This window comes from Nymphaea colorata, chromosome 5 (assembly GCF_008831285.2).
Source record: "Nymphaea colorata isolate Beijing-Zhang1983 chromosome 5, ASM883128v2, whole genome shotgun sequence".
Taxonomy (NCBI): domain Eukaryota; kingdom Viridiplantae; phylum Streptophyta; class Magnoliopsida; order Nymphaeales; family Nymphaeaceae; genus Nymphaea; species Nymphaea colorata.
The window spans coordinates 25408632-25419384 of record NC_045142.1 but is presented as its reverse complement, the minus strand read 5'-3'; the positions used below and the strand labels follow the sequence as shown (position 1 = coordinate 25419384).

The window sequence follows — 10753 nt, the reverse complement described above, 5'->3', positions numbered from 1 at the left end:
AAAAAATGATATTTTGACTTTATGAAAATTTAAAAACTTTAATTTGATCTCTTTCATAAAAAACATTACATCTCGATCTGTCGTCCACATAATGCCGGGAAAAATCATGGGCCGGAAACTCACATTTTTGGACTCTAAATATAAAGGAGAAAGAAAATGTGAAGGGGATATTCCGTTCTTGCCTTCTGCCGGCAATTTTGGACCAATTCTCTTGTGTCGCAATCACAAGGGAGCTAAGCTGGGTCCCTTTCACGCTCTAAAAACCTAATCTCAGGCGGCCTGAGACAGGCGAGATCTGTGGCCGCCGAACCGGGCTTTGACTCATCTCTCTCTCTCTCTCTCTCTCTCATGTGGGCCTTCCATTCACGTCTAATTAGAGAAAAGTAGATCTGGAAATTGATTGATGTAGATGTATAGTGACTTTTATAAGCCGAAAATTTTTTGGTTACGTAATAGACTCTTATAAGATTCGCGTTACAGTGCAATTTAAATTGCCTCAGGATGCATGTACATTTTTTTATTTGGTTTTTCGTAACTATGGTATTTGCTTAGTTACTAGTAAAAAATTCGATCTTAAATCAAACCCTATTCCATTTCTGTACGTACCAACTTGGATTCGTACAACACCAACGTTACCATTTCACTTCGTTAATTGGTAATTGTGAATCATTTCTTTTTTTGTAATGAAACAACTCACCTTACTAGAGCATTTTTCTTCGTGGGCCCTTAGAGACGGTGAAGGGTGCTTATCTATATATCATTTTTCTTCGTGGGCCCTTTCAGACGGTGAAGGGTGTTTATTTATATATCATGCATACAACTTATTTCAACCTTTTGGGGTCAAATGGTTTCCTCATAATCTTCTTTGGGTTGGAGGTCCTACTTGACGATCCAAAACTCTTGCAAGGCTCAATCTGTTGGACCGTGTTCAGACTCAAAATAACCTCAAAATGTCTGGTTTTCACCTTGCGAGCAAATGCCTTTTATGTTGTTGTGCCGATGAAATTATCACTCACCTGGTATGGTTTTGTCGAGTGTCTCAAGATCTTTATGCGCTTATCTGGTCTATGCCCACCATCGAAGTCGCAAACATATCTACAATTCGAAACCTGATCTATGAACCAGTTAGAGTGAGAAACAAAAAGAAATGGTGTACCATTTGGAGAATTTGATTGTTTAAGTTTTGGTGGGTCATTTGGAACTATAGAAATGATATTATTTATAGGAATGAGGTTGTCTCAGTTGAACGCATGACATCCTCCATTTTGTATGATATTTAGTTAATTTTTTGTAACTTATGGGAAAACACCGGCTCATACCAGGATTAAGAGTTGATTTGTAAATGTAATATCTTTTTCAGGTTCAACTTTTTTTTGGACTTATGTTAATGTTATTTTCCTTTTCTCTCTCTCTCTCTCCCATCTAATTGATCACTATTCGTTGAATACATAGGCCAACATGTAGATATAGTAGTAATAAATACTTGTGAATTTGAATATCACGCTTTAGTTGCTAGATTGTTGGAGATATTAGGAAAATTTCTTGGTAGACAAGAGAAGAATTGTAGTTCCATACCAAGAAAATCCAGTGCTTTGCTAAGTTATATATCATAGAAAAGCAAAAAGAAGCTTAAATATCACACCCGTTCCAAATATAGAATAGTAGCCAAAAAATCATGTTCTATATGTTGTTTTGAACGCCTTACCCACATGATCTAATTGAGGATAACATTCATTATCTCCCTTTCACTAATGAGTGGTTAACTTTTTCAAACCTCTCATGCATGAATACGTGCACTTTTCCGGCTCCATTCTCGAAGATTAGTCGGTATCTGGTCAAAGAGGTACCGGCGCAAGTCACAATTACGTCAGTTCTTAGTTGATTTGCGCCGTCTCCTTGCTCTGGGGCAGAGGTTTTGGTTGTTTCGAGCCCAATCACGATCTTGTTGTTCTTCCTTCGAGTATTTGGCTGGCTGTTCCGGATCGACCAATCTGAATTCCCATACGATTTGGATAATTTTCCAGTCTTTCATGGGTCCATTGACTTCGACTTATCTGAAGAGTAGCACTCTCAACGAGTTCGAGTCGAGCCCGAGTTGGCTCGGCTAGTTGTGCAGCACTAGGACTTACTAAGCATGAAAGTAAAAAATGTTGTCTAAATCTAAAATACCTGTAGACCCTAAGAGTTGAAGGTACTGGCTTCCGAGTTTTACGTTGCTAATACCATGACTAAACCTCACAAACGGCCCATGTGCTCCTGATGAACCAAAATCCACAGCTCCCCCCTGTTTTTGCCTCTTAGGTCAAAGTTATTGTCACCTTGCACAAGAGATTGACCAGAGTGAGTTGCGTGCACCGATAGATATGCACTTGAAAACAAAAAGAGAGGGGGAGTTGGGACATTTAAAAAAAAATTAAAAAATAAATGTTTTTTTTAAACTTTTAACTTTTTCACTCATTATTATACTCCGAAACCCGAACACACAGTTTTTTTTTTGTGTGCGGAGCGGTGCATATAACCAGCTTTGAAGATTTACGCACACTAAAGTCAAATTATCTATGGTTCCACCAAACTGGTTAGAGCAGCGAGGGGCTATGTTAAAAGAGGTTTTCCGTGAACATAGAAAGAAATTCATGGAAAAGTATGCTGGCCTTTTTTTTTTTTTTTTTTTTTTTTGGTTGAAGATGGAAAGCAAAATGTAGAGCTTAACCACGATAAGATAAGTAGTTAACGTTAATAGAGGCAGTGGGTCCGGTGAAAGATGGCAAGAGGACTGAACGAGAGGGGCGTGCATGGTGGAGGCCTCATTCGATGCATTATTGGAATCAGAGTCAATGAAATCAATATTATAGTTTCCTTATTAAAAAGAAGAAATCATTTCTCACTCTGTCTCTATCTCTCTCTCAAGCGAAGAAAAAGAGGATATAAATAGTGGGGTTAGGATCTCCAAGATCATTCAGAACCCTTCTCTCTCTCTCTCTCTCTCTCTCTTCTCTCGCTCAAGAGGGAGACAGTGAGAGGGCAAAAATGCCAGGAGATCAGGAGGTAGTCGAGGAGGGTGAGATGGAGCAGATGGGTGGTGGGAGCAGGGAGGGCTTGAAAGAGAAGAAGATGTCGTGGGGTGCCATGCTCAAGAGGCTCGATTCTCTTGATGTCGAATCCGCTAAGATGCCCCATGGACATGGCCACGGACATCACGTAACATCTCTCTCTCTCTCTCTCTCTCTCTCTCTCTCTCTCTCTCTCTGAGTCTCTCACAAACCATACCAGCTAGTAAAGCAAGTCGAGCCACTGTTCTTATAAACTCATCGCCAACTCCTCACTTCGGCGGGGATTTGGGATGATGATCTTATGATGAAACACAAAGCAGAGCAGCAGTCTGTTGATGTAACTGAGATTTGATCTCAACTCTTTTTTCATTTACACCACTGGGCAACGACTGTCCTCTAAACCGAGTTCTCTCTCTCGTTGAAATTTTGTAACTGTTTACTGAGTTTTACATTTCTACCAAACCAAGTTTCTCCCTCTCCCTCTCTTTCTCATTGGAATTGGTTGCTGTTTACTGAGTTTTATGTTTCTGCTAAACCAAGTTTCCCTCTCTCTCTCTTGTTGGAATTTGTTAATGTTTACTGAGTTCTATATTTCTGCTAAACCAAGTTTCTCGCTCTCTCTCTCTTGTTGGACTTTGTTAATGTTTACTGAGTTCTATATTTCTGCTAAACCAAGTTTCTCGCTCTCTCTCTCTTGTTGGACTTTGTTAATGTTTACTGAGTTCTATATTTCTGCTAAACCAAGTTTCTCTCTCTCTCTCTTTCTCATTGGAATTGGTTGCTGTTTACTGAGTTTTTGTGTTCTCTCCCGGAAAATTTACAGAACTTCGGTTGGGGGACGACACTGAGGTTGGCGTTCCAGAGCATCGGAATCGTCTACGGCGATATCGGGACGTCGCCACTTTACGTCTACGCAAGCACCTTCACCCACGGCATCAAGAATGAGGACGACATCTTGGGAGTCCTCTCCCTTATTTACTACACTATCATTCTCATCACCATGGTCAAGTACATTTTCATTGTTCTACGCGCCAATGACAACGGAAATGGTGAGATCATCGATGATTTCAAAAATTATAATGTGTAAATTTATGTTTATTTTTTCAATTGATGATTTGTATTTTGATTAAAAAAAAAGTTATCGTGTTCTTTTATAAACTATTAATCAAACGGCACGCAATTATTTTTCACAATTCTTACATTTACTAGAGTTATTATAAAATAAACTATATCTCCTGAAATGGATACAGAGAGTTTTAAATACCTTGTTGTGAATCTATGTAAACATGTGAAAAGTCTAAAAGCTGTGCACATGTGGAGTAAGTATGTAGGCAAGTTATATCTGGTCATCCTTATTAGTCATTAGAAATAAATAGTTTTAGTATTATATGATTCATGAAAGACTTTCACAAAATATTTCTACTACCAAACAACTCTATATAAACCTATAAAATCTCTTGAGTATTCCCTGAGATCAAGCTTTTATATAACAAACCACGAGACTCTAACATTCAAACGTATACAAAAAAAATTATGTTTTTTTATGGTTTACATGTTTTAGTGCTCACCAACTCGCCCTTTCTTTCTCTTGGTTGAATTTTGAGAAAATAATTAGCGTTGTAGATTCTTTCTAGTGAAGGCCAGAATTCTTTCTAGTGAAGGCCAGAAAACTATCTTCACAACAGCCTTGCATCGGAATTAGTATGTAGTATAACTATATATTACTACCAGACAAAGGCTGCAAATGCCAAGGAAGTTCATGGACGTTGGGTCAAACCTCGTCTAGTCTTCTGGGTGGGGGTAACCTCCTCATCAATTTGAAAAAACAAAAAGTAAAATCATTCTCCCTTTTCTTTAACTTTGTTTTTAAAATTATACACTTTCTATCTTTTTTAAAAATCTTTTTTTTTTTTTAAGATTTTTTACCACAGCCCCACCAACAACCCATTTTCACCACACTAATTTTACCAATCAAGAGAAAATTGATAAGATGGGACCTGCCAAAGTCGGTTTCATAGAAGTTTTGGAATTATTTCTTGAATTTGGTTCTTATGATGGGATGTTCTGATTGATGCTTGATTGATGAAGCCTAAGAAAGATGGGTTGGGTTGGGTTGGTGTGAGACCTTCAAAGAAAGACTTGACTTTGAGCATGTCCTGGAAGCATCCCATGTCTCACTTTCTCCTTAAGAACTTGCTTCCTTGATTTACTTGCCCCATGTAAACTCCACTTTCACCCCCACAAGATTTGTATGGTAGTAGGAGCCAAATTTGACCAATTCTCATAAGATTGGCCCCATATTTAATCATGTGGAATAGATCTATGGGCCCGAATTGCTAGAATCCGAGTGCACTTGTCTTGGGGCCACAAGTGGCGAGACGCCAAGTTGTGATTGAGAATCTATGTGGGTCATACTTAGAAAGGATATGAGGTTGAGTTCGGATCTAAGATCTGAGGCTATCAAACACACTCTGCATACATGTCATTGCTTACATTTTCCGGTGTACTAAGCGAATTTCGGCACTAATACCACTTGTCTTTCTTTGTAGGCGGCACGTTTGCGCTGTACTCACTGGTGTGCCGGCACGCGAAAGTGAGCTTCATCCCCAATGAACAAGCTGAGGACAGGGTCCTGTCAAACTACCAGCTAGAGCTGCCAAGCAAGAGGCTGAAAAGAGCATCTTGGTTGAAGAAGAAGCTTGAAAGCACAGCTGCAAGGTATGCCTTGCTGATGATGACCATCCTTGGAACTTCAATGGTGGTTGGAGATGGAATCCTCACTCCTTGCATCTCTGGTAATTAATTCACTCAAAACCTTCTCTCCATCCCTGAGTTTAGCTGCATTCAATTCGATTAAATTCGACCAAGCTACTGTGTGTGTGCGCATATATACATATGTATAATTTTCAAACTTAAAGTCAAGAAAAAGAGACCAAGTCAAATGGGAAGTTGGTAAATGAGTTTAAATGAGTCAAGTTCAAGGTAGGACTCGGTCGAACGAGTCGAGCTTGAACTGACCAAGCTCGAGCCGATTCTACTTGTGAACAGCCCTACTCCCCAACCATATTTTTATCTAATTGAAAGGACTAAAAATGTTTTTGAAGGGTCTAAAATTGGGTCATTAGATGTCTGCTCCCTTGATCCAATAATTTTTGGCTCCACCACTAGGTCAAAAGTTGTGTTATTTTGACTATAGATTGTGAGTGAAAGATGCTGCCCCACATATGAGTTGTGGGGCATTGGCAGCTTCGAACTTGCCAAAGTGGGTCTGAATTTGTTTTTTAGCCGCTTGATGGACAAGGAAAAGAAGCAGTTAAGTGTAAGATATCCAAAATATGAGTATGTTTTGGTAATACCACTAAAACTTGAGTGCCTTCTTAAAAAAACTTCATTTTCTCTTTCTAAATTCTTCTTACAGTGAAAGGTCTCAGTGTGCCCACACCGAACGTTGGTCCCACTCAACTCTCTTATTATCATGAGAGAGAGAGAGAGAGGAGGAGAGAGAAAGCGAGATCTGGTAAATGGTAGGTGGATCTCTGGAGCACAAATGAGAGAGAGAGAGAGACATTGAACATTCTATCCTGTGATTTAGAACATGTGAGAAAGGAGGCTTTAGAGTTGGTAGAATTTGGCATTTTGTTGGAATTCCAATACAGTGTTCACAAGCAGAGTTCTGGAATGGGTGAGTCATTGCTTTTCCCAATATAATTCTAATAAATTTCCCTCGTTCTTTGTGTCCAGTGCTCTCGGCAGTAGGTGGGCTCCAAAGGGCGGCTTCTTCATTGACTCAAGGTAAGCGTTTCCTGCACTTTTTTCTTTTTTATCCTTCCTTCTCCTTCCCGGCGAATAACTGTAACTAATAGATAAGTAGTATTTCTATACCCTTGGGAGTATCAACTATCATCATATATATATATATATAAAGGAAAGAAAGTGTGTGTGTGTGAATGATGACTCTGAATCACACAGTCATCTAAATCAAGTTGTTCATTTAAAACAGATAAATGGTTAACAAAATCATCAGGCCCGACAGACTTGGCAAGAAATCTGAGCATTGGGATTGAGGTCGACCTAGTAGATAGAAAGTCGGTTTCACAGCACAAAGAAGGTGTTTCGAAAGAAAATCCTTTTCTTACATTACGCACCAAAACGTTCTCAAGTTGTAGAACCCTTTTAAGGCTGACAAATTTTTGCCTGTGCAAAACTTTTACCTGTGATTGGTTTGAATAGCTGAAATTTCAACCGCTCAGTACCACCCCGAAATCTTTTCGGTGCTATGAAACGCCTCCCTCCACCCTTATGCTTCTTTCTGACAAGGAGAAGACTAATGATCAACCAGATCCTGAAAGCCAACATGCCTTACCTACGTTCATATATTACGCCAATTAGGGTGATAGCCATGTTGGTAATGAAGCTTTTATCTTGCAGACAAGATTGTGATGATCTCTGTGATCATCTTGATCTGCCTCTTCCAAGCACAGAGGTTCGGGACCGATCGAGTAGGCTACACTTTCGCCCCAATAATTTTTATCTGGTTCGCGTTCATCGAGCTAATTGGCATCTACAATTTCATCAAATATGACCCCATGGTCATCAAGGCCTTCAATCCGGCATATATTATTCACTATTTCACGAGGAACAAGAAAGAGGCATGGGTTTCCTTGGGAGGAGTTGTTTTGTGCATTACAGGTTTGTACTTGATTATTTCTATTGATATTCTGACCGATATGGACGACTAGTTATGATGGTATTATGTTTCTAAAGAGATTCTTATCGATGTGTAACCTCAAGGGAACTCACAATAATGATAATGGTGTTGCTAGATGATTCAGCTTATATGCTAATCCCATTTGATCAATCTAAGTTTTACAAATTATTAATTAATCAATATGCAACACCTCATATGTAAATTTTATTGCTTACAAAAATACATGTAATCTTCTCCTGCATGCAAAGCAATGTTATTTTCTCTGATCGCTATGAAGAATTCATCAGCTTCCTTCGAGCATTGGTATCGCTATCAAGAATTCATCAACTTCCTTCATGCATAGGGCTCGTAGCTGATGAACATAATATGTTTTTTCAGCGAAATTTCTGCACCATTTCTTGGTTAGCATTTGAAGCACTTGAAAAACCAGTTGCTTTTTTAGATGAATTGGGCTGTGACCAACACAACATGTCCAATGCCCTAAAATATAACTATCCTTCCCTCATTATGCCGTATCCTTTATTTGCAGATATTAATTTGCAACCCTAGTTACACATACAAACTGCAAATTCATATGCTTTGTAATGTGTAGTACAATTTAAATTTGCTCTACAACATGTGTTGCATAATCATTTTTTCCTCTGGTTACATGAGTCAGGAATGGAAAATCATCTTCAAATTATCCCGTCCATTTCATGAGCTTTGCTCTGTTTTCACTGTTTTTGATTTTTTTTAGTAACAAATTTGTTACTCACCGAGTCATTTTAGTTCTTAATCCTCCTTGAATCAGTAATTTTATTCACCTTGTCTACACAGGCATGCCTTCAACGGTAACAAAAATGTGACAGTCTCGTTTGTCTGATGTTGGTGATCTGAGTGATCGATGAATCTATGTTGGTCTGAGTGATTGATGAATCTATGTTGGTTGATTTACAGGAACAGAAGCGATGTTCGCCGATCTCGGTCATTTTACAGTCCGTTCAATACAAATTAGTATGTGCTCTATAGTCTTCCCGGCACTCATCTGTACGTACACAGGTCAAGCATCTTATCTCCGTAAAAACAGCCATAATGTTGGTGATACCTTTTATGCATCAATTCCAGGTAACATTCACAGATTTACTGTATTTCTTGTTACAATTTTTTTTCTACGTTCACATAATTAAGAGCAGATGCTCTTTTCCTAAAAAATTCACGTGTATATAAAAAAATTTCACTATCTTGAATCAGGACCTCTGTATTGGCCAATGTTCGCTGTGGCTGTAGCAGCATCTATAATTGCAAGCCAGGCCATGATCTCCGGCGTCTTCTCCATTCTCCAACAAGCAGTCTCACTGGGCTGCTTCCCGCGTGTGAAAATTGTTCATACATCTGCAAAATATGAAGGCCAGGTCTACATTCCCGAAGTCAACTTCCTACTCATGTGTGCATGTATTGGTGTTACTGCAGGATTCCAAACTACTGCAAAAATTGGCAATGCATATGGTAGGTTGCATTTGAACCACATAAGTTTACATCCAAGTTTCATTGACATCCTCAACAGGCAATATAGTCTAAAGCTCATAGCTTTTTACTTTGTTTGTGGAAAATGCAGGGATTGCTGTGATGACTGCAGAGGCAATCACATCTGCCTTCCTTATACTAATTATGATAATGATATGGAAGAAGAATATTTTCTTGGTTATTGTATACATTCTAACCATAGTTCCAGTTGAGTATATCTACCTGAGCTCTGTCTTCTATAAGTTCCTTGAAGGAGGTTACCTACCGTTAGCCTTTGCTTCTGTCGTGATGTTCATCATGTCTGTGTGGAACTATGTGCACCGGACCAAGTACATATATGAGATGCAAAACAAAATATCAACAGAGAGAGTCAGAGAAGTGGCCAGCAAACCCCACATGCACAGGATGCCAGGGCTTGGTCTCTTTTACTCTGAGCTAGTGCAAGGCATTCCACCAATATTCAGTCACTATGCTTCCAACATCACAGCCCTGCATTCAGTTCTGGTCTTTGTGGCCATTAAACCACTTCCAGTGAGCAAAATTATCCCTGAAGAGCGTTTTCTTTTCCGACGAGTCGGACCACACGAGCTTCGTGTGTATCGATGCATTGTCAGGTATGGCTACACTGATCTGAGAAGTGAGAAGGAGAGATTTGAGGAGCTGTTGATCGAGAGGTTGAAGGAATTCATCAGAGAAGAGGCATCCTTCATGCCAAGACATGACGATAGCGAAAACCTGGCTGAAAACGAAGACGCTAGTATGGATTCATCAGATAGCAGTAACCCAGCAGATAACAGGGGAAGTACTAAGCATGTTGTATTAAGTCATACAGGAAATGTGGATCCAGCAGAGGAGTTGTCCATGGTAGACAGAGCAAGCAATGCTGGCATCGTCTATCTGTTGGGTGAGACTGAGTTAGTAGCTAAACAAGGATCAGGATTGGGCAAGAGGATTATAGTAAATTATGTCTACAATTTCATCAAGAGGAACTTGAGGCAGGGCGATCAAGCGCTGGCGATTCCACGCCGGCATCTTCTGAAAGTCGGCATGACATATGAGCTATAGAGAAGTTCTTTCTCAGAGCCACACCTTCAGGGAACACCTCCCATCAAGACAGTACATGAAAATGGAGGATATGATACAAGAGTTGATAACGTAATCGCCCTAACTTTTAATAAGAGTACATGGTAGTTTCTTGGATAAGGAAATGCTTGGAACATGATGTAACTAGTCCTTTGCCAAAAACTTGTGTAGTTGCAGAAAGAATCCACTTCATAGTAAAAGTGAATTAATACGATTTGTCATGAATTTCGTCTTCACAAATTTCGTCTGTTTCAAGAGAGAGAGAGAGTTAGAACGTTCAAATTAATCCTAACACGAAATATTTGAGTTGGAATTACTGTTTTTCACTGTCAAGCAATTCTTTTGTTTCTTTCTCCCTTGGTCTGCCGTCTCCATAAGAAAGAAAGAAAGAAACATCATCTTCGCCAAT

At 39.3% G+C, this 10753-nt stretch overlaps 1 protein-coding gene across 1 annotated transcript; it reads left to right on the top strand.

The window, feature by feature from the left end:
- Window positions 1-2976: 2976 nt before the first annotated feature.
- Window positions 2977-10664, top strand: LOC116255165 (potassium transporter 5-like). Its single transcript, XM_031630936.2, has 8 exons — window positions 2977-3198; window positions 3874-4099; window positions 5600-5845; window positions 6792-6842; window positions 7479-7739; window positions 8695-8862; window positions 8989-9243; window positions 9353-10664. The coding sequence occupies exons 1-8, from the start codon at window positions 3028-3030 to the stop codon at window positions 10324-10326; spliced, it is 2352 nt and encodes a 783-aa protein (XP_031486796.1). The 5' UTR covers window positions 2977-3027; the 3' UTR covers window positions 10327-10664.
- The last annotated feature ends 89 nt before the right edge of the window (window positions 10665-10753 follow it).

Excerpts from the sequence above, each read along its gene's own strand:
- LOC116255165 (XM_031630936.2), top strand. The coding sequence starts at position 3,028 with ATGCCAGGAGATCAGGAGGTAGTCGAGGAGGGTGAGATGGAGCAGATG. Across the intron at positions 8,863-8,988 it reads CTTTTATGCATCAATTCCAG|GACCTCTGTATTGGCCAATG; the intron begins GTAACATTCACA and ends ATCTTGAATCAG. Across the intron at positions 9,244-9,352 it reads AAAAATTGGCAATGCATATG|GGATTGCTGTGATGACTGCA; the intron begins GTAGGTTGCATT and ends TGGAAAATGCAG.